The sequence below is a fragment of the Sciurus carolinensis genome, chromosome 3 (assembly GCF_902686445.1).
Source record: "Sciurus carolinensis chromosome 3, mSciCar1.2, whole genome shotgun sequence".
Lineage (NCBI taxonomy): Eukaryota > Metazoa > Chordata > Mammalia > Rodentia > Sciuridae > Sciurus > Sciurus carolinensis.
Genome location: NC_062215.1, coordinates 78,723,956 through 78,746,111, shown reverse-complemented (window position 1 = coordinate 78,746,111; position 22,156 = coordinate 78,723,956). Strand labels below are relative to the sequence as shown.

Sequence of the window (22,156 nt, the reverse complement as noted above, 5' to 3'; positions counted from 1 at the left end):
ATATTCCAGCATATGTGCATATAATGTATTTAACTTCATCTCCAATTCTTGAGCAATTAAATTTTTTCCCAGTTTTTAAAATCATGTTTGGAATGACCTTTCAAAACATGTGTCTGCTTAAATCCTTTGGTTTCCATGACCTTCTGGATATTAAAATTCTCCTGCTGAGGTCAGTCATGACCAATGCCTGCTAACCCCTCTCTTCTCTACCTTCTCTACCCTTTCCCCACATCCTGAATCCCTCTTCATGGTCCCCTGCTGGCTCCTTCCTGTCCTGCTGGCAGCCTGGACTCAGGGGAGCCATCCTCCACCTGTTGCAGGCTGGGAGTCATGGTAGGTGCCCTCCTGGTGGCTGCCCTGATCCCAGCTTGGGAGAATAAAGGATTCTGGACAGGGTTTCCCTCCCAGATTAGAATAGAGCAGGGAAATGACTGCTCCTCCCCTTTGGCCATCCTTGACTGTAGGCGACACCACAGCTGTGTCTGGTGACCTGGGGCAGATATCCTTAATAGCTGGGGACAAGGATGCGCATGGAAAGGTGGAAAGCCTGCCTTACCTGAGGATCGCCGAACTAGGGACCCGTCTGCAGGCCAGTGTCCTCTGGATTTCTTGAAATGTTCTGTTTAAGTCACTGTTAACTAGCACCACAGGCACCAACAGATACTTCACCCCTCCAACCCAACAGGCCCAGGCCTGCCCATGCTGTGGACACCCACTCCTACACCAGTTTCACCCCTTACACTTCAGGTGCTCCTCGGGGACAGCTGTCCTCAAGGCCCTGCGTGGTTGAGGTGGCCCCTTTCCCCCCAGTCTGTGTCATTTGTATTTCCAACATTGGACAGTCCCAAGTCTGGATGCTGGTGGGGGAATTTCTACCAGGGCATGGCCTCATCTTGCTCCTTGAGCACCCACTGCCCCTGGTCCACATTAGGTGCTCAGGAGGGGTGAGCGAGAGAATACTGGCTTGGTCCCTGCCTTTGGGAGTTGTACACTTAGCATGTGCTGTGGGGTGACTTGTGTCCCCGCCGCCCCTGCAGTTCACATGTGGAATCCTAACCCCTAGCATGACGGTGTTCGGAGATGAGGGCCTGTAGGTGGTAATTAGGGCTAGAGGGGGATGCGTGTCCTCTAAGAAGAGACACCAGAGTGCTTTCTCTCCGTCTCCTGCGGCGGGAGGACAGGTGAGATCTTTCAGCAGGACATCCCCCACCTCCTGCTGGCTGGGGGTCTTGGATTTCAGCCTTCAGAACTGTGAGGGAACTGACTGTTGCTTGACCGGATGGTGGGGTGGTCTCCTCCTGAGCAGCAGAGGGGAGGTGGCAGGCAGCCCTGGCTGGACACTACTATGGCCTGGGGCAACTGCTGCAGGAGCTGGACCCTGCTGTGTCCTCCTTGGCTGCTGGTTATTAAGTGTGTGGGGGGGCCCTGGTAAGGTCCCTGGCTGGTGGCTAAGTCTGAATTTCTACACTATTCCCTGCCCTTGATTAAGCCAGGTAATTTTCCCTTCCTGCAAGGGGCAGGGTGGGACTTCTGCCATGATGACAGTCATTTTTCCTCTCTAGAGTTGCTCAGGCCAAGAGCAGGCCAGAGGAGAGAGGAAAGAGGTCAGGATTCTGCGATGAGGACGGCTAGGGAACTCAAAGGGGCCTGGTGGTGGGGTTGGGGGTGAGCTGTGATGGAATCTGTGGCCTGAGTCTGCACTAGAGTGGCTGCTGTTGCTCCCGTTGAAAGGATGTGGCACTGGCTTCAAGGGTCTAGTCACAGCCACACTGCAGGGTGCCTGGGCTCCAGAGCCAGGGGTGGGGGGGAGTGAGTTGCACAGGGAGAGCACAGAAAGGAGGACCAGGAGGGGAGAGAGAGTGCCGAGCTTCAGCTTCGGAGAAAGATTTCAAAACCCACTTCCTCTCTCCCTGCCCTCAGAGGAACTGCTTAACAAACAGGACATCCTGGGAAGAGAGAAGTGGCCTGTGGGCTTTGGGTGAGACTATCGCCTCCCAGTTGTCCCCTTGGTAAAAAAATGATACTCCCTTTCTGATGAACTACTGTATCAGGGGGAAATGTGTTGCTGCCAGCAATGGAGAGCCAGGCTGGTGGCCAGCACCCAGGGGATCCCCTAGGCTGCTCTGAGTCCCTCCATGTGTGGCAGTGAGATGAAATGAAAGATGCCAGCAAGACTGGCAAAGGCATCAAAGCCACTTGGAACGAAGTTGTAAAATTACCTGGCTGGGTTAAGTAACAAAGGGAACCTGGAGACCAGTAGAGAGAAACCATCCTGCAATGTGTTGCGGAAATGACAGAGGCCTATATTTTCCCTTTCTTGCTGTGTCACATGGAACTTTATATTTCACCCAATTTCTATTTTCTTTCCCCCACTATAAAGAAGGGCAGCAATTCTCAAGTCCTGACCACAGGACCTCTTTACACTCTTAAAATGATTGTGGACCTTGAGTTTTTGAGTTATATCAAAAAATTTACCATGGTAGAAATTAAAGCCAATGACTTTAAAAATACTTATTCACTTTAAAAACAACTAAAACATTATGTTCACATTTTTAAAAATTGAAAAATGACCATATTTTTCAAAACCAAACCAAACCAAGCCAAACCAAACCAGTGAGTGGAGTGTGGCATCATTTTTCCACGTTTGCAAACCTTTAATGTCTGGCTTAACAGGAAGCAGCTGTGTCCCCACGTCTGCTTCTGCATTTGGTCTCTTGCAGTGCCAGCTTGGTTGAAGAACATTAGCCTCCCCCAGATGTGGAGTTGGGCAAGGACCTCACAGACCCCCAGGTCCTAGGGCCATGCTTTGGAGGACATGTTGTAGTAGTTGTTTTTAATCCATACATTCTAGAAAAAAATAGAAAACCAAGACAAGACCAGAGGAGGAAGAGGAATCCCAAACATCCTAGATCAGGAATTGGAGGATGTAATCCATAAAGCAGTTCTGGAAAGCTTCTGTCCCCTAGGGAGGGGACCGGCCACTGTTGAGGCTCAGCTGAACGTTGGATGAGAGACTTATTTTTTGAGGGGAACTTGGGAAGGATGCATGCCAGATAGCCGAAGAGTGGGAGCAGGTGCTTTTTTAACTCTGGCTACTCAGCGTCTGCACCCCACCCCCTCCTACCTTCGTGGGCAAATCCTTTGAGTTTTGGCCAAGTCCTGCCTCTTCCACGAGAGCTACAGAAGCCAGATCTCTTCTCACATTTTGGAAGCTACAGGATAAACACACATCTGAGGCTCATACAGCCATATCCCTGATGGTCCCTGAGGTATGGCCTTGACCAGATTTCCAGCAGCACAACTTCTCAGGATCCCTGTGTGCTTGCTAAATTTGACCCCAGCCTTCCTGCCCATCTGTGAACACCTGTGTCATCCTGGATTCTTTTCTAAGTCAGAGCCCTGGAGAGGACTGGGGGAAGGCCTCTGCTCAGGCCTGACTCCACTCCGCCCTTTCCTGAATCCCAGCACCCAGCCCTGCCCTTCCATAGTACCCAGATAACTCTGCAGAGAAGTACTTTCCTAAAACTGTCCTGTAAGAGCCACCAGGCCTCACTGGTTCACTGAGGGGTCTGAAGGCAGGGTCCTCCCCCTCACACCTTAGATCTGGCAACAACTTAAACAGTATTTAAAAATTAAAGAATATCTGTAAAACAGAAGACAAGAAAATAATTCATGGTCTGCCACATATTTTGTGATTCCTTTAGAAGGACCTTGTAACTCTTTATTTTTTTAGTTGTAGGTGGGCACAATACCTTTATTTTATTTTATGTGGTGCTGAGGATCGAACCCAGGGCCTCATATGTGCTAGGCAAGTGCGCTACCACTGAGCCACAACCCCAGCCCTGACCTTGTGACTTTTTAAATGCATGGGCCAGCAGCCTCTGTGCAGATTATGTTATCGTTCCTTAGGCACATGCTACCTCACCCCAAAGAGGTCACAGGTGTGGCCATGTGCTTTGGCCACCAAAACGCAGATGTGACATAAGTCACAAACATGAGTATGATGTAATATACTGTACTGCAGAAAACCAGAATATATGTGATCTATATTTGTGCTTGAAAGGCTGAGTTTAGCCTCCTTGTTTTTCTGCCATGAGAAGAGGAACGTGGCTCAGGGAATGTCGTACCTTCAGCCAGGCACCCAGTTCAGACTCCAGCCTAGAGTGCAGTTGTAGGCCACTGAAGTTTTGGAGGTTGTTTAGCAGCAAAAAACGACTGATAACATTGTTTTGCAGAAGAAACTAGAGTGACAGAATTGACATGCTAATTATTGTGGAGCCACTGTGCTGGTGACCATGTAAACCCTCGGGCACAGGTGAGGCTGCACTGACTTCAGATCAACAACAGTTCCAGTCTGTCACTCCTGTTGTTTTTCTCCAAGTCCTGAGGTAAGAGAAGGGCCTGACAGGGGGCCTAATGCAGGAGGCTGTTACCACACTTCAGACACTGGCTCGTCAGCGCCAGACACTTTGGGAGAGGAGATACGATGGCTGGGTGGGTGTGGAGAGGGACCCACCAGGGTTAAGGGATGGCACCAGCTGTCAACAAGCCCCTACCCTGAAACTAGCTAGGAGGGGTTGGTGATCCCCTGCAGCCCCCAAGCCTGCCCCTGCCAATTCCTCCAACACCTGCTCCTCCACTGCTCAATTTTAATGATCCTTTTCAGATATCTTTTGGGGGTAAAGGGGAACAGAAAGGGGAGCACTGGGCTCCTAAAACCAAAGATGGGCTTTAAGTTCCAGGTAAAGGTCACTTCGAAGCCAGCAGCATCCTCCTACAGGTTTTCCATAGCTGCTCTCAGCTCATTCCCTCCTACAGGCACACCTCTGCCATGAGCACTATTTCCTCACTGTCATGGATGCGTGATGGCTGGCACTTTCCATTATATACTACCAGTGGGCAGAAGCCACATCCCAAATACTCTCCATTGTATCCCCAACTGCCTAGCACCGTGACTGGTTCAGTGTAGGTCCTCATTTCCCACGTTCAGCCAGCTGGTGTAGACCCACTGTGTGCAGGGCGTGGGGGAGGGCTGTTGCAGCCAACATATCCAAGCTATGGCATCCTCAGGCCTGCGGGCACTCAGCTTCCCAGGACTGGCTTCTCTTTTGCTAGCATTGTTGCTAGCCACGTGTACAAAGTATGTTACTTTACCATGTTTTAAATGGGACAAAAATGGTGAATTTAGATTTATCTTTTTCTTGAAATGGAACAGGTCTGCCTCATGGCTAATAAAAGTGGGCTTCCTCCAGTCTTCTCCCCAGTAATATGAACACTCCTTTAATTGTAACCTTCTTTTGGAAGTATTTATTTGTTCTCAGTTAGAACATCACTTTTGCAGAGTCTGGCTCTACCCTTCTAATTCCCTGGTGTGCCACCAGTAACTGAATAAACACTGTACTTTCCTAAAAAATAAAGCCTGAACTATTGTTTTCCCAAAAGTCTGGACCTTAAAATAAGAGTTAATCCTTTGACCATTTCTGGTTAAGACAGCTTTTCAATGACAACTAATGCTTTACAGTATGACAAACTAAAATTCTAACATCCTCAGAAATGGACAAACCACTTGCTTATTTTGGTTGTTTCACAAGAGTTGTTACTACTTGTGAAAAATTCAAGGTAGTAAATAGCAGTGTCACTTTATGGCCTGCTACCACACTGTTTCTAAAGGGTGGTGGCTCCTCCCTCTAATAACAGGTGCTAAGAGACCTTAAAACTGAATATTCAGGTCCACAGGATTTTCTACTCCTACATTTATGCCTAGTATTTTGATACAATTCCACAACAGGGTACATATAAACATCTTATGCAGTCTTTAAATACATCTGCAATAGACATTTATCTTCACATAGAAACTTAAAAAAATACTTTAACATAATACACTGTACTGCAGAGAACTAGAATTCAATATATTACACTGCTAAAATATTCATATAAATACTATATATGCAGATTCACTCCATTAGAAAAATTCATCTATTACAATATTAAAGACCAGTATCAGCAAAGCCAAAGAAAAACTAAACAGCAGGAATGCTAGAAATAACAACTATGAGGTCTATAAACCAGTGGTGGAGAGAATTCTATACATTTGCTATTCTGGCATAACAGGCACAATATCTGAAATACAATTTTAGAGACTAGCAGTGTATAAAAATACTTTTTAAACAATACTTTTGACAGGTATACTAGCACTTAAAAAACAACAACCACCACCAAACAGTTGTGTAGTTATCTCTTTTGAGGACCTACTAAAACAATTTACTGCCCTTGGTTAGCTCTTAAACACCAACCTGGAAAGCAAGTTCTCTCACCCATGTGTACACCACACACATACAACCACAGATTAAAATAACCACCTCTATCTATGGTGCATACTGATGAGTCACTGATCTGCATCAATCTCACAAGGCATGAGCTGATGTGTTTGAAGCCTGTTTCCAGTTCCACGTTTGGGATGGATGAACAGAGGCAAAGCAAGGTGGAATTTGTGTGTGTGTATGGTTTCTATTTTACTTAAGTGCCCTGGGTGGAAAATGCTTTAGTCTGGCATATCAATATTTAACTTGGAGGTGGAGGAACATATTTTCCAGGGCTCTGTGTTATAACCACTCTGGCCTTCTTTCCAAACATTGGAGCAATTTTTGGAGCTTCTGGAACGGATGTTTCTTCAGTATCTTCACTATCTTCATGATGGAGATCATATGAAATGTTCCCATATTCTCTTAAAATGGGAAAATTTCAAGCAGAAACTGACAGAAATCTCTGCGAATACCAAACCACCAATGATTGCCTCCTTTTCGCCTAAATGTCGTAGCCATTAAAGTTATTAGCGACAGCCAAAGGGGGACAAATATGGAGATGTATGAGAATGTATTATGCCCATCCAATCTGTGAACCAGCAGGACTTCAAAAGTGAGCAGAGGCACGACAATCGTTATCCAGCTGATGGCCATGGTGACGTGTGTTTCTTCGCTGTTCGGCTACCACATCCAGTGATGTCGAGAACAGAAGGACCAGACGATGTAATAGAGAACGACCAGGCAAAGAAACGACATGAGGATCCACAGGGGGACGAACACCACCAGCCATGGCCAGTGGATAATCCTGTCCAGCCTTAAAGCAATAAGATGAACTGCAGGATGTTGACTGAGCACAAGATCTCCAGCTCCAGCGACCTATCATGTCGGAAGCCCCAGACGCAAGCGGCCACGGACACCGGGGAAACGAAGAAGAAGTGGCATGAAGACCAGCAGCCAGAAGTGGGTCCCTCTCTCCACCCGGTCGCACACCAGGACTTCGAACATGAGCAGCAGCAGGTGGATGCCCACGGCGATCAGCATGGCTTTGAACTCTACGCAGGCCTCCCCCTCAGTGCGGTAGCGAGGATTGCGGGCCCAAACGCCAGCCCCCACCGAGGCCCCTGCGATCACCAGGAGCTTCCACAGCCATATGGGGCGAACACCGCCCGTAGCTCCACTGGATGATGCCGTCCAGGCGGAGGGGCAGCAGCACGGAGAAGAGCAGCAGGCAGGCGTAGATTAGGAACTTACTAGGGTTAAAGTCCTGGAATAGGCCCCTGGGGTTCATGGCGGAAGCCGCCGTCCACCTGCCCCAGCCTTCTGCTCACGTGGCTCTGCGCCCGCGTCCCTGCAGCTCCTGGGGCCCGCCGCCTCCTTGGCTTGGCCTGCCCTGGCTCTAGGTGGACATCGGCCGGGGCGGGCCAGGAGGAGGCTCTGAGCCGCTGCACCGAGGCCGGAACACGTGCGCGCGCGGTCACGTGGCTTAGCCGGAAGCGCGCAGGGGCACAGCGTGCGCGGGCCCGGGGTGGCGCGGCGTCTACGAGGGGGCGCTGCCTCGGCCCCGCCGCCACCTGGATGGGCGCCCGCTCTGTTCGCTTTCATTCCTCACCCATCAGGGGAGACACCTGTTACGTGCAGCGCCCGGAAGGGCCGGGAGCGCTACCGATTCCTCAGCTGGCGTGTAGGCAGCGACCGGGCCGCGACCTCGGGCGGACGCTTCCTGGTAGCGGCCGGAACGTGGAGGCGGGATTGAGCTCACATCCTCCCGACCGGCTCGGGGCGGGGTTGGGGCGGGGTTGGGGCGGGGGCGGGGCCCGGGAACGGGCAGGGGCGGGGCCTAGGGGGTGCGGTCGTCACCCTGCCCCTACCCTCATCTGGCGTTGGCTGCCTCTCTACGGTACTAATCTAGGGGCTCTGCCTCCCGCGGCGAAGCTCCTACTGCCAGTGCGCTGAGGAACGGCGTGTACACGAGCAAAGGCGGGGGCCAGCGAGTGTGGGAGTTTGTGAGCAAGGGAGCGGTTGCCGGTAACCGTGTGACTGCCAAGGACCGATGTACACTTGTGAAGAGCAGTGTGGGCCAGCGCGGGTCTGTGTGCACCTTTGCGCGTGCGTGCAAAAGAGGCGCTGGATTTGACCCTCGACTTGGGAGGGAGGCCCGCGTGTGCAATCAGTGCATGGGGTACGGTCGCTTGTTAGAACTCTACCTGACTGGGCAACAGACAGTTCTCAAGCTCCATGCGAAATGGCTGTGCCAATGTCTAGGCAGCAGCGGTCTTTTACCTGTCCCTTTCACCCCAGAAGTGGAGGGCGGGTGCAGGCGAGGGTGCTAAGATTCTGCAGGACCCAAAGCAACGTCCTGAGGGAGTGGGTGAGGGAACTGGTTCCGGAGAGGGATTCTTTTTGCCCCAAGTCACTGCAACAGATTAGCTGCAAAGTTGGAATGTAGATTTAAGGCTCCCAACTTCAAGTCCCTAAGCCTCGTTTTGACCCCTGCCTAGGTCTGATTCTTGAAGAATCATGTTGGTTCTAGTCCAGGCCAGCCACTCACCAATTGTGAAACGTAGACAAATTGATTCCTCTTTTTCTGGGCCTCAGTTTCCTTGTCTATTAAGTTGGGGAACTGGTCACTAAGAGCCAGAAAAGCTGCAATGGGTCTTTGATTTGGAGCACCCCTTTCTCTCTTGAGGGCTTCGTGACTCCCCAAGGATTTCTACCTCCTTTTCTCATTGCCCCCTGCTTAGCAGAGCCCTGGTTGGTTGTCCTTTCTGCCTTTCCATCCCCACTGGTCTCACCTAGTCTGGTTCCCAGAAGTAGGTGTGGGATGCCAATACAAAAGGCCTGGACTCTGAGGTAGGGGGAAGTCATCCGAGGAATGCTTGGGCCATCAGGGTCTCTGTGGGGTAGCACTGAAGGGCTTTCAGAGGGAAACAGGAAGCTTACCTGCACCCTCACAGCCCCAGCTTCCAGCTCATCTACAGGGATGTGGGAATCAAGATCCAGACCCAGGAGCTAGCTTTCTCTGGACATGGCAGTCTTCAACAGGATACACATAAAACACCATGTGGAAAGACCAGTCCAAATGCCCAAAGGTCTCCCACAACTCACCTGCTCCCATGCCTAGCAGAAGCAGTCAGGTGGCCCTGAGGAGCAACTCCTAGCTGAGTGAGCATCAGATGATTTCCAAAGAGCCCCTAGGGAGTCATCGTGGGGAGATTCAGCTAAGTGGAACCTGACCTTTCTCCCTGAACCCTCTTCTTAACCAGAGCCGGAGTCCCTATAATCATTTTGCATAGTGACTTTTTGGTACTATTTCCTTTCAAGAAAGATCTGTCAGCTAAAACAATTTTTTTTTTAAAATCGAAAGCCTAACATCAGTCCCAACTTCTTCTTCATCTATAAAATGGACTAATTAAAGCATGTAGGATTGTTTTGAGGATTAGATGAACCCATACATGAAGCTTTGCACTTTGCATTTAGAGAAATGTGAGTGATTAATATTACCACACTGAGGAAAATAGAGCCTGTGGAGGGCAAGGACCTGCTGGCAGCCCCCCAGAGAGGTGATGGCTGAGCCAGGTCCAGGTCCACTTGTGAGAACAGTTGGAAATTCTCCCTGATCTGTGTAGCCAGGCAACCTCAGGGCCTCAGTGCCAGCTTAATGACAGGAGTTTGCAGTCTGTTTCCCCATCTTTAATGTTCTTCATTTAGAACAAGTGCACGACTCCTTCCTTCCAAGAAGGGAGTCTTGAGGTGTCCTACCTGCCTAGCTCCTGAGGGAAACCAGACTGAGCAGGGGATACTGTCGGCTGTCATCCCCTAGCTGGTGTTCCTGGCCCGCAGGCCCTGGTCTGTACCTCAGACTTGCCCCTGTGCTGTTTTTCCTGAGATAGCTGGTCTCAGGGACCTGCCCTGGTCTTTATTTACCTTTGAGGCTAACACAGATGTTTGCCATATGCCAGGAGCTGAATGGCACAGCCACCCTCAAGGCTGGCACACACACCAGAGTGTAAATTTGTCCAGTTACAGAGGGGTGTCTGGATGTGATGCTTCAGGTTACCATTGGCAGGCGTGCCTTGTGTGAGTTGAGGTACATGGTAATTAGGGAGTGCAGAGGGTCTGAAGGTCACTGTCCTGAAGGATGGGGATGTCCTGGGATGTGTTCTTCCTCCCCCAGTGTCTCTCCCTTGCTTGGTGTCCTCAGTCCCAGCTCTCCTGTGACCTCTGAGGCCCTCCTGATCTCACCCAGGCCCACTGCTGATCAGTGCCCTTTTTCATGGTCTGTCAACCTGTGACTGACTGCCATTCCTTTGAATGTTCCATGCATCATCTCCCCATCCAGTGGCTCTGCTGTTCTCCCTGAAAGTGACGTACTCTTTCCTTCCTGGACTGCCAAGATCCAAGACAGGCCTGCAAGCCCTTGGGAACTTTCTCTGTCCCTGACAGACCAGTGACTCTGGCCTCCCACATGCCTACCTCTCCTTGCAGTAGACTCCTCCTTCCCCACAGCTAGCGTCCATCCTCCCACACTCACTGTGCAGGAGGCTGTGGATCCCTGTGGCTTTGGCCTGGTCACAGGACTCATTTCCCTGGGGCTGTGTTTGATTGACTAACCTCCCTCCATGAACTTTGAAATGTAGATCCCCTGCTGGCACTTATGTCGTGGTGGATGTTTGGGAAATGGTGGTTGAATGAGTGAGTGAATGACTGAGTTCAACCCTAGTCATGACTGTCCTCCCACTGCCATGTCCCAGGCTCTGTGCTACTCACTCCCTGTCCAGGGAGATGTTCCTTTGGTAGCTCACATTTGAGCTATTATTACTGCTGGAACAAACTGCCACACACTTAGGGTTTAAAGCAACATCTGTTGATTTTCCCAGTCTCTGAGAGTCAGAAGTCTGGGCCCAGCTGGTGCTCTGCATGAGTCTCGGGAGACTGAAACCTAGGTGTTGGCACCCTGGTGATGACTCTGCTTCTGAGTTGTGTGTTGGCAGAATTCAGTGCCATGGAGTTGGAGGACTGAGGCCCTTGTTTCCTTGCTGGATGTTGGCTGGGTTCATTCTGAGGCCCTCTATTTCCTGGCTTGGCAAGTCTTCACATGCAGACTCTATGAACTCTGCCTCGCTTCCCTTTTTAAAGGTTCATAGGATTAAATTGGGCCCATCCCAATATTCCTGGATCATCTCTATTTGAAGACTAATCTATTGGTAACCTTCATTCCATCTACAAAGTCCTTAGACCAGTCCCAGTGGCCCAGCTTGGCTCCTCCTGCTCCAAGCAAGGAGATGGCCTGCCTCAGGAGCACCACTGGTCTGGGAGAATCCCATTCTCCAGGGAGAGGGAGCCCTGACATGGGTCCCTCTACCTCTCCAGGTTGCTCTTGGTGACAACCAAGCCTGCTCTCAGTCCTGGATCCTGGGCTTCAGTCAGTCCATGACCTACAAGTCTCAAAAGACAGGATGTACTTGCTGAATGTGCTCCAAGGGACTGGCTTGGCGTCAAGGATAGCCCAGTACAGGAATCCCAGGGAAGTTTCCCTTTCAGACCTGTATGTGGATTTGCTCACATTAGCTTTTTCTCAAGGAAGTCATAGCCCACCTGACCCATTCTGTCAGCTGCGGTGTCCACCATGCCCCTTAGACCCTGGACCATAATGCAACGTGCTCCCACCTCCCTTTGCAATAATCTCCCCTGCCTTCCTGCCTCCCTTCCTCCCCAGGGCTGGAACACGCCCTCCCACGCTCACTGTGCAGGCTCCCCCTGCAAATTCCAGTTCCCTGACCTTGGCAAGTAACTTAGTCTCCAGTCCTCATCTGTGAAATGGAGATAACTGCCCATAAATGTGAGAGTAAAATGAAACAATGTATCAAAACCTAGAATATGTCAATTTTCCCATCCCAGTGGTAACTGTTGTTACCATCTCTTTGGAGCCCAGATTAGGTGTCACCTCCCTGAAGAATTGGAACCAGCAATCTAGGGTTTACACCACAGGGTATTGTCATCCTGTTTACTCATGACTCTGGGGCCCCTGTGACTTTCCCAAGGACAGGGACCCCCCTCTCATCTGTATCTGCAGTTGCCAGCACAGTCCTGCAGGTGGTAGGTGTATCTGGTAAAGTGCAGGTAGGTGGGCAGCAAGGTTGGAAGTGATGTGCTCTTTTCCTAGGGCTGAGCAGCAGAGCGCTTGCCAACCTAAAGCTGACAGGCCCGAGGTTTGCAGGGAAGTGTTGCAGGGCTTGCAAGAGGACCCCCCAGGGCACAAGGCCCCTCATATTTGCAGTGAGCTCATTTTGCAGATGAGGAAACTGGGGCCCAGCACCTTGGCTACAGTTCTCTGCTAAACCCCCAGCTACAGACTTTCTGCTGAGTCCTGCTATTGGTGGAATCCCAGCTCTGTCCTGAGTCCAGTCCTATAATAATCCTCCCCACACCCCACAAGAGCCAGGCTCTGATGACCACCCAGCCTAAAGTCATCTCCCTCCCTACTTAGAGCACACTGTCTTATTGCTCCTGTTTATTGTGTGGTCATTATATGCATGCTCACTTTAGAAATAGCTGGAAAATGCTGAGTTGTTTAAAGGAAGAGGGGAGGGGACTTTTAGTCTTACTACCTACAGAAACTCACCATGAGCCTTTACTGTTTACTTTTCCCCTTCCAGTTAGTGCACCCTGCAAAGAGAGGTGATTGCCCACCTGCCATCTCATTCTGCTTGTTTTCTTAACATGAATCCCAAGACTCACTTGGTTTCTCACTTTAGTGTCTCTGGATCCTGCACTGGACAGTGGAGGGTCCCTCATAGGTACTGCTGGTCAACCTGTGTAAAATTCAGTTCTTCCAGAGGGCAGTTGTGTCTGCCCTGTCATGTAGGTGTGCTGCCAACTTGAGATGACTTTAAAGTCAAATTCAATTTCAGTGTTTGTTTGAGATGTTTTTGGACATCTTAATGCAGATCCAGACTCAAAACTGTGTTCACATTGTCAGGGTCATGGTTGAGACAGAGATTTCCTGGCTAACTGCCTTAGAAGGATGATTTATCATTTTTCTTACACCCAAGAAATAGTCCTTTGGGTCCTAGCTTCACTGAGATGTCTCTTACTGGGTAACCTCCCCTGGGTTTTGTTTTCCTTCATGATATGTGAAATAGTGGCTTGCTTAGTAATCAGCTGTGTCTTAAATGCAATGAAATGCACAAATAGAACATTTCTCAGATTGCCATAAATGTCTTCTTAGTGGTCATATTAGTATTACATCATGGAGGCTGGGGTTGTGGCTGGGTGATAGAGCACTTGCCTTGCACATGTGAAGTACTGGATTCAATCCTCAGCACCACATAAATACAAAATAAATAAGGTATTATGTCCATCTACAACTAAAAATTAAAAAAAAAATACATCACAGGGTTGGTCTAGTCCTTTGCTTATCCATCCATCCCCTTATCCCCTTGCTGTGGCCTTTTTTTTTTTTTTCCTCACATCTTCTTTTGCATATTTTAGCTTATTTCTTTGGGGTAGATTCTCTGGGTTGAAATTCTGCCTCTTGATAATACTGTTTTTTGTTTCTTTTTGGTACTGGGAATTGGATCCAGGGATACTTTTCTACTGAACCACATCCCCAGCCCATTTTGTGTTTTATTTTGAGATATGGTCTCACTAAGTTGCTTAGTGCCTGACTAATTTGCTGAGGCGGTCCTTTAATGTGATCCTCCTGCCTCAGCCTCTGAGTAGCTGGGAACACAGGTGTGCCTGGCAAGCATAGTATTTTTGGAGGTTGATACTTTTCTTCTGTGTTGTCGTGGCAGAAATGGAGTTGAGGCCACCCCTGCTGAAGGTGTGAATGTGACTCTGTTGATAGCAACTGGCAGGGCTCATGTGGTCTGGAAAATTACACAGGGGTGAGGAATTAAAATTAATGAGATGACTGGGTGAGGTGGTGCACCCCTTTAATCTCAGCAGCTTGAGAGGCTGAGGCAGGAGGATCATGAGTTCAAAGCCAGCTTCAGCAACTCAGGGAGGCCCTAAGCAATTCAGTGAGACCCTGTCACTAAATAAAATATTAGAAAGGGCTGGGGATGTAGCTCAGTGGTTAAGTGCCCCTGGGTTCAATCTCTTGTACCAAAACCAACTAGCCAACCAAACAAATTATTGAGGGAAAGAGGCTGAAATAAAAGGTAGGCTCAGGTAAGGCTGTGTAAGATTAAGTCAATTCAAAATTAGGAGCAGTATTGGCCTGTGAGTGTACCTGTGAATGAGTGGCTTATTTGGGTCAGATCACAGCCTCCAAATGCTATGAACTGATAAAGTGGGCACCAGGATAGTTTAATTTGAGGCATCTAAATAAAATATTATTCATAGTTTTCTGTGTATTGCGTATAGGTGGTGGGAAGCCTCCTAAATATTGGAATATCATTAAAGAAATAGTAAGCACTTCAAGCATTGATTGGTTGAAATTGGCACTGCTAAATGTTTTTACTTTGCATTTACAATTTGAGCTTTCTTCCTTGGTCTCATTTGCACTATTAATTTATTCAGTAAAAGACAATTTTGCTCAGCCCTACCCTCACCTGGATTTGTCAAAAATTCCTGAGATGGTGCCATGTGGGCAAATGATGTTCACTGGCTCACAAACAGACATTTGAAAAAATTTATTTCTAATTTCACTTGAGTTACATAGCATTCTACACTAGTTAGTGCAAAATAGAAAAAAACAAAACAAACAAAACAAAACAAAAAACAAATAAATCCAAATCCTCTGCATGCCCCTCAGAGCCAGGCCCTATAGTTGCTCCATGAACAATTTGGGGTTCTTGTCTTAGAGAGGCTGTCCAGCAGTGCAGAAGCTGACAACACAAACAGGTGACATTGGGGCCATAGGAGCCTGGCACTGCCCTGCATCAGAGCTTTGGTGGCTTCTCATTTCTCAGCAGAAAATCCAAATGCCTTCCCATGCCCTTCAAGACTATCTGACTACCGTAGTCCATCTCTCTGGCTTCATCTCCCTGGGCCCCAGCTTCTGTTTCTTCCTCAGAGCCCCCACCAGACCCATTGCCACCTTGGTCATCTATTGGATTTTATAGGAAGATGTATCTGAAAGAGGCTGGGCCCACAAGTATGCTTGCTATGGTTTGGGTGCATGTGCTGTGGGCGTGGTCCTCAGTGTCAGTATGAAGAGATTGGAGAATCTTTAAGAGGTAGGGCCTAGTGGGAGGTGGTTAGACCATTGGGGGTGTCACCCACACTCAGAAGGGACTAATGTTGATCCCTCAGAGTGAGTTAGTTCCTTTGAGAATGGGTAGTTATAAAAGAGCAAGCCAAATCCCGGAACATCTCTGGTTCCGGTCTATGAGATTGCTCTTGCACACATTTCAGCCACTGTGATGCCTGCCAACTGCCATGAGACCCTCACCAGAGTGGAGCAGAACTTTGAGCTAAGTAAGCCTCTTTCCTTTATAAATTTCCCAGCTTTGGGTATTTTGTTATAGCAACGGAAATCAGTCTAATATAGCACTTTAAGCTGTTCACTCATCACTCAGCTGTCATACCTAGATCGTCTGCTGGGGCCTGCTGTGGATCAGGCACTGTGGATAAAGCAGTGCCCTGTGATCCCTGTCCCAAGGACTGAGTATACTCCTATACAGTTACAGTGCACAGACATGGAACATTACAAAATCCTGAAAGAAACAAGTCGAGAACTGGAGGTTACTGGGCTGAATACAATTAAAATTCAACCAAAAACTTTAAAAAAAGCATTGAAAATAAACTTTAGGGTGACAGTCAAGCCTGCTGGGTGACCAGCGGAGAAGGTTGTGCTATTGGTTGGCACAGAACTCCAAACTAGACCCATGCCAAGAGAATCCTGGGGTATTTAAGCTTGAGTCAAAAAAGGGACTACCTGAATTCAAACCTTGCTCTACCATTTAATCAGCTGTATGTCCTTGACCAGATGTCTCAGGCTCTCTGAGTCTAGGGGTTCTCATCTGTTAAGATGGGGATATTAATATCTGCTTTACAGGTTAGGAGTGAGCTAATGGAAATATGCATTCATACACTTAGTACATGCTTAACATATGTATGCATGCCTCTCCCCGCCAGTCCCCTGGTTATTCCTTAGATTGTCTAACTTGAGTTGTCCTTGAGTTATACCCCACCCTGTGCTAACGTTGATCACCCACTTTCCTTCTTCACCCTGGATCTGGTTCAGCTTTATAAACCAAGGAGGTCTTGGGTGGAGCAGGGGTCCTCGGATGCAGGTCCATGTGTTGCTGGCTGAACATATGCAGATTCCTGGTCCTCAACCCAGACTTACCAAGTCAGACTCCTTGCCGGTGGGGCCCTTCATCCAACTGTGGCTAAAGCTCCCCAGATGATTCCAGTGTGCAGCCAGGATTTAGATCCCTCAGCCATCTGTGCCTCAGTCCCCAATCAAGTACCTTGTGCAGTGTGGGAGCTCTTCCATCAGCGACTGGGCCAGGGCCCATCTTCTGCTTTTGTCAGGGAGATTCTTCTGGTATTCACCCTCCAGATGAACCCCAAGACCACCAGCTGAGTCCACTGAGTTCAGAAAGAAATCTAGCAACTATCTGGGGCTGTGCTCTGAGGTCTTCTGCGAGGAGGGCAAATAGCTACCTTGGGACACTTTCTCACCAGTAGAGTCTAAACTGAGAACAAATCTCTGAGTCTGGAGACACACGGTAGGATTAAACCCTTAACCAGCGATCCTCTCCTTCTCAAGGGGCAGTTCCCACCAAAGACAGAAAATGAAACTCCTGGGAGCTCCCACTTAGATTTTTCCCTTATAAAAACATAAAAATTATTTTCTGTTGCTGAGGTTCTTTCCAAATTGCTCAAAACAGCCATAAACCTCCCAGCTTTATCTAGGGAGGCTTTGGGGTGGTAATGGGTGGCTGTTCAGGTAATACATTCCTACTGCAAATCTAGCATTACAAGATTTTCCCCACAAAGACAAGTAATTTCTTGACCTCCAAGTGTCTGCACAGAGCAGGAGGGTAAAGAAAGAGGTTGCTTTGCAGTTTCTAAGTGGATTGATAAACTCAGTAAAAATGGAAATGATTTACAATCATTAGCTCCAGGATAGATAGATCGGCAAAAACGAACTTCAAAAATGAAGTGTTTAGGGTGTGTTGGGGTGAACAGGCGTAGAGGTACAATGAACACCTCTAAGATATTTTTCTTTTAGTTAACAAGAAACCAGGGACGTATTTAAAAGTGAACAGAGGGCCCAGTATTCCCCTTTTGGTCTGAAAGGGACTTTGAAAGCAGGAGACAGAATTGACATTGATAAATAGTGTGACAATGACAAGGATGATGGTGATGGTCAGAAGAGCTTCTTCATTGTATTCACGCATCTGCAAGGACTTGGACTTGCCCATGGCACAGGGGAGGAGAGGAGGCTCAGAGGGTCCAAGCACTCAGCGCAGGCACCAGGCGCCCACTGAATATGTCTACAGTGGTGCAGGGGATGCGACAGAATGAGTGTCCACACTAGTGTCCAGCTGGATGTACCTCCAGGACAAAAGCCTTGACAGTTCTATCAAACAGCTGGTTAGAAGTCATTTTAAAAATTTGTTCTAATTGGTTATACATGACAGTAGAATGCATTTTGACACATCATACATAAATGGAGTATAACTTCTCATTCTTCTGGTTGTTCATGATGTATAATCACACCGGTGGTGTAAGCATGTATGTACATAGGGTAATAATGTCCGATTCATTCTACTTTCCTTCCTACTCCCCTGTTCCCTCCCCTCCCTTCACTTCCCTCTGCCTAATCCAAAGTACATCTATTTTTCCCTAGCCCCCCACCCCTGCTTATTGTGCATTAGCATCTGCATATCAGAAAACATTTGGCCTGGGTTCTTTGGGATTTGCTTATTTCATTTAGCATAATATGCTCCAGTTCCATCCATTTACCTGCAAATGCCATAATTTCATTCTTCTTTAAGGCTGAGTAATATTCCATTGTGCATATATTTATATACCACATTTTCTTTATCCATTCATCTGTTGAAGGACACCTAGGTTGGTTCCATAGTTTAGCTATTGTGAGTTGAGCTGCTATAAACATTGATGTGGCTGTGTCACTGTAGTATGCTGATTTTAAGTCCTTTGGGTGTAAACCAAGGAGAGGATAACTGGGTCAAATGGTGGGTCCATTTCAAGTTTCCTGAGGCATCTCCATACTGCTTTCCATAATGGTTGCAACAATTTGCAGTTCCACCATCAATGTATGAGTGTATCTTTTCCCCACATCCTCATCAACATTTATTGATACTTGTATTCTTGAAAATTGCTGTTCTGATTGGAGTGAGATGAAATCTTAGCGTAGTTTTGATTTGCATTTCTCTGATTTCTAGAGATGTTGAATAGTTTTTCATATACTTGTTGATCAATTATATTTCTTCTGTGACATGTCTGTTCAGTTTCTTAGCCCATTTATTGATTGGGTTAGTTGTTTTTTTGGTGTTAAGTTTTTTGAGTTCTTTATATATCTTGGAGATTAATGCTCTATCTGAGCATTAATAAAGCATAATATCTGTGCATGTGGTAAAGATTTTCTCCCATTCTGTAGGCTGTCTCTTCATGTTGTTGATTGTTTCCTTTGATGAGAAGCAGCTTTTTAGTTTGATACCATCCCATTTATCAATTCTTGATTTTACTTCTTGTGTTTAGGAGTCTTGTTAAGGAAGTCAGTTCGTAAGCCAACATGGTGAAGATTTGGGCTTACTTTTTCTTTTATCAGGCGCAGGGTCTCTGTTCTAGTGCCTAAATATTTGATCCACTTTGAGTTGAGTTCATGCAGGGTGACAGATAATTTCATTTGGTGACATATGGATTTCCAGTTTTCCCAGCACCATTTGTTGAAGAGGCTATCTTTTCTCCAATGAATGTTTTTGGTGCATTTGTCTAGTATTTTAGTGTTCTGTAGTTTTCATTGTAGAGGTCTTTCACTTCTTTTGTTAGATTGATTCCCAAGTATTTTATTTTTTGAGGCTATTGTGAATAAGGTAGTTTTCCTGATTTCTCTTTCAGTAGATTCATCACTGATGTACAGGAATGTGTTTGATTTATGGGTGTTGGTTTTATATCCTGCTACACTGCTGAATTCATTTATTAGTTCTGAAGTTTTCTGGTGGAATTTTTTTGATCTTCTAAATATAGACTCATGTCATCTACAAATAGTGATAGCTTGAGTTCTTCTTTTCCTATTCATATTTCTTTAATTTTTCTCTTCTGTCTAATTGCTCTGACTAGAGTTAGAAGTTGTTTTTAAAGAATGGTTTACTAAATATTGTAGTCTGATCTGGCTGCCATAACAAAATACCATACATTGGGTGGCTTAATCACCAACAAATGTTTATTTCTCATGCTTCTAGAGGCTGCAAGTCCAAGATCAAGGTGATAGCAAATTCTGGCAAAGGCTGCTTCTTGTGTGTCCTCAGGAGCTGAAGGGACAAGTGAGCTCCTGGTGTCTCTGTTAACAGTGTCCTCTTAACAGAGACACTGGTGGAGTTGGAGCCCTCATGACCTCTCACACTGGGGTGATGATGTCAGCAGATGGCTTTCAAAGGGGACACACACGTGCATACCATAGCACCAAATGATCAATTTCTAACCTTTAAAAAATATATTGACCCTGGGGGAATAGACAGGTGGAGGAGGAGAACCCCTCCGTGATGTAGTAACTTAGGCAGTGCAGGAATTATGATTTTGAGAGGATGCTGGGAGGGGACTTCTCCTCACGCCTGGAACTGAGGTGGCTGTGCTCCATCACCCACTGAGCACAGTTCCCCAGAGTAGCAAGTGGGGCGAGGTGAGTGGCGTGGCCAGCTGAGAGGAGAGGGGCTGGTTTTAGCTGAATTTCTGTTTTAGTGGCCTGAGGTCAGGGCACTGAAGTGCGTGTTGCTGTCACCGAAGGCCACTCCAACCAGCAAGCTTTGCATGCTTTCCATAGGTGCCACGATGGCCACCTAGGGCCCCATCTTCCAGTACAGAACCTGGAGGCACTCCTAGGTCTCTTCTGTTTGTCCTTCCAACCATACACGGGGACTGAGAGAGATGCTGCAAAGAGAACAGGAGCGACAGACTTGGAGTGGAGCCAGCATGCTGTGTGTCAACTGAAGTCTGACTTCTAAGGGCCATGGCAGAGGGTGGCAGCTCCAAGGGCGAATGCCCTGAGCAGGGCTGGTGGGAACACACTACTAGGCTCTTCTTCCAGCTCCTTGGTCCACTGTCAGCAGCCCTAGTTTTCTTGACCGGCCGTCTGTCCCCTGGCAGGGCTGCTTCCTTGCTCAGTGCCCTTGAGGCTGGATTCTCGCTTCCATTTGCAGTACAGAGTTAAAGTCTGGGCTTCACGCTGGCCAGCCCTGGTCCGATTCCCCCTCTGCTACAGTTAGGAGACAATTTGGATGATACAGCGGTTGACCAGCTGCAGGGTCCTGGGTAAGCATCTGGGTCATTGTGTCTGGGTCTGTGCCAAAATCCTACCCACACTGTGCCACCAGGCCAGTTCCTGCAGTAGAACACGAGAGACCCAGGTATCCACGTCCCCCTATCCTCTAATGTTGGATGCTAGCTTTTATTTTGTTTCAACTCTTTGTTTGATTACAGCTACATTCTTCTTTGGAGATAAAAAATAAATTATATCAATCACTTCCATGTTGAAACTGTGCCCCTGCCTACAGCAGGCCATAAGACTGTTATGGTCTGCATGTCCACTTGTGGGCCCCAGTGCTGGTGGGCAGCAGAGCCAGGGGTCCCAGGCTGCCAGGGTTTGAACCTCCTGGGCACAGGCTCCTCCACTCAGTGAGGACAAGTAGCATTTATTGAGTGCCTTCTATGTTCCAAGTGTGCTGTAGGGAGATAAAACCGAAACCCCTGGTTCAATCCTCCTCGAGGAAAAGGAGCTAGAGAGAAAGGGAAGGAGAGGTAGTGGGCAGCTTGGACCCCCTCTGGTAGGACAAGCGCCTGCCAGGGCCTGGCAGGGCTGAGTTGGTCTGAGCCCTCGCTGGGCAGGGCAGAGGCTGCAGGGACCTGGCAGCCTTGGCTCTCCCTGCTCAGGTGCAGTGGCTCCTCGGGGCAGATGACCTAGAATGCATCCGCTCATTAGCAGCCGCCTTGGAGACTGGCCCTGTGCCCTTCCCTCAGGCCTCCTGAGTGCAGAGGCTCGCCAGCCCCAGCAGAGCAGGCGCAGTCCCCAGGGCTGCTTTCCTGGGCTCATTGCACAGGCAGGTGCGGCCCAGGTGTCTGACAGCTTTGGCTCCAGGGTCATGGCCTCCACATCTAAGCCCTCGTGGGATGCCCTGGGGCTTGGGTTCGGAAGTTTGGGTTGTAGAATCCAAAAACCAATTAATGTGGGGCTTGGGGAAAAATCTGTCTGAGCAGTGATTTGGCCAGATCTTCAGTCACCTGTAAGGCAGGAGATCCAGGTTGTGTGTTATGGTTGTGCTCATGACTGGCTGCTGCCAAGCAGAAAGGGCCCCCTGTGATGCCTCCGCTCCCGTCTCCAGCTGTGTCTTCCTGCCCAGGTGCGGCGGGTGTGTTTTGGGTTAAGGGCTCTCTTGGCAGCTTTGCCTTCTCCCTAAGTATCCAGAAGCCCTTTCCTTCAATGCCAAGCAACAGCCTTTTTGAACATGCAGTCAGCTCTGAGGCGGAGAGGGCTGTGATGTCACTGAGGGTCAGAGCCGGGCAACTGGCAAAGCCTTGGTGGGCTTTCTGCCTTGGCCTCCTTAATGGACCCAGAGTCTGGGGTACACAGAAAGCCCTGGCACTGCTCTGAACCAAGTCTCCCCTCTAATCACTCTGGAACAAGTGCCATGAGCATGAGTGGGGTGTGTCTC

The 22,156-nt window shown here is 48.3% G+C and overlaps 1 protein-coding gene across 1 annotated transcript; it reads right to left on the bottom strand.

Moving 5' to 3' along the window:
* Nucleotides 1–3,898: 3,898 nt before the first annotated feature.
* Nucleotides 3,899–8,033, bottom strand: Tmem185b (transmembrane protein 185B). The gene is given in 8 exon segments (XM_053743366.1): nt 3,899–6,567; nt 6,570–6,728; nt 6,731–6,968; nt 6,970–7,016; nt 7,019–7,129; nt 7,132–7,234; nt 7,236–7,470; nt 7,472–8,033. Coding segments are annotated over 8 exon segments (1,038 nt in total). The 5' UTR covers nt 7,591–8,033; the 3' UTR covers nt 3,899–6,541.
* Nucleotides 8,034–22,156: the final 14,123 nt, after the last annotated feature.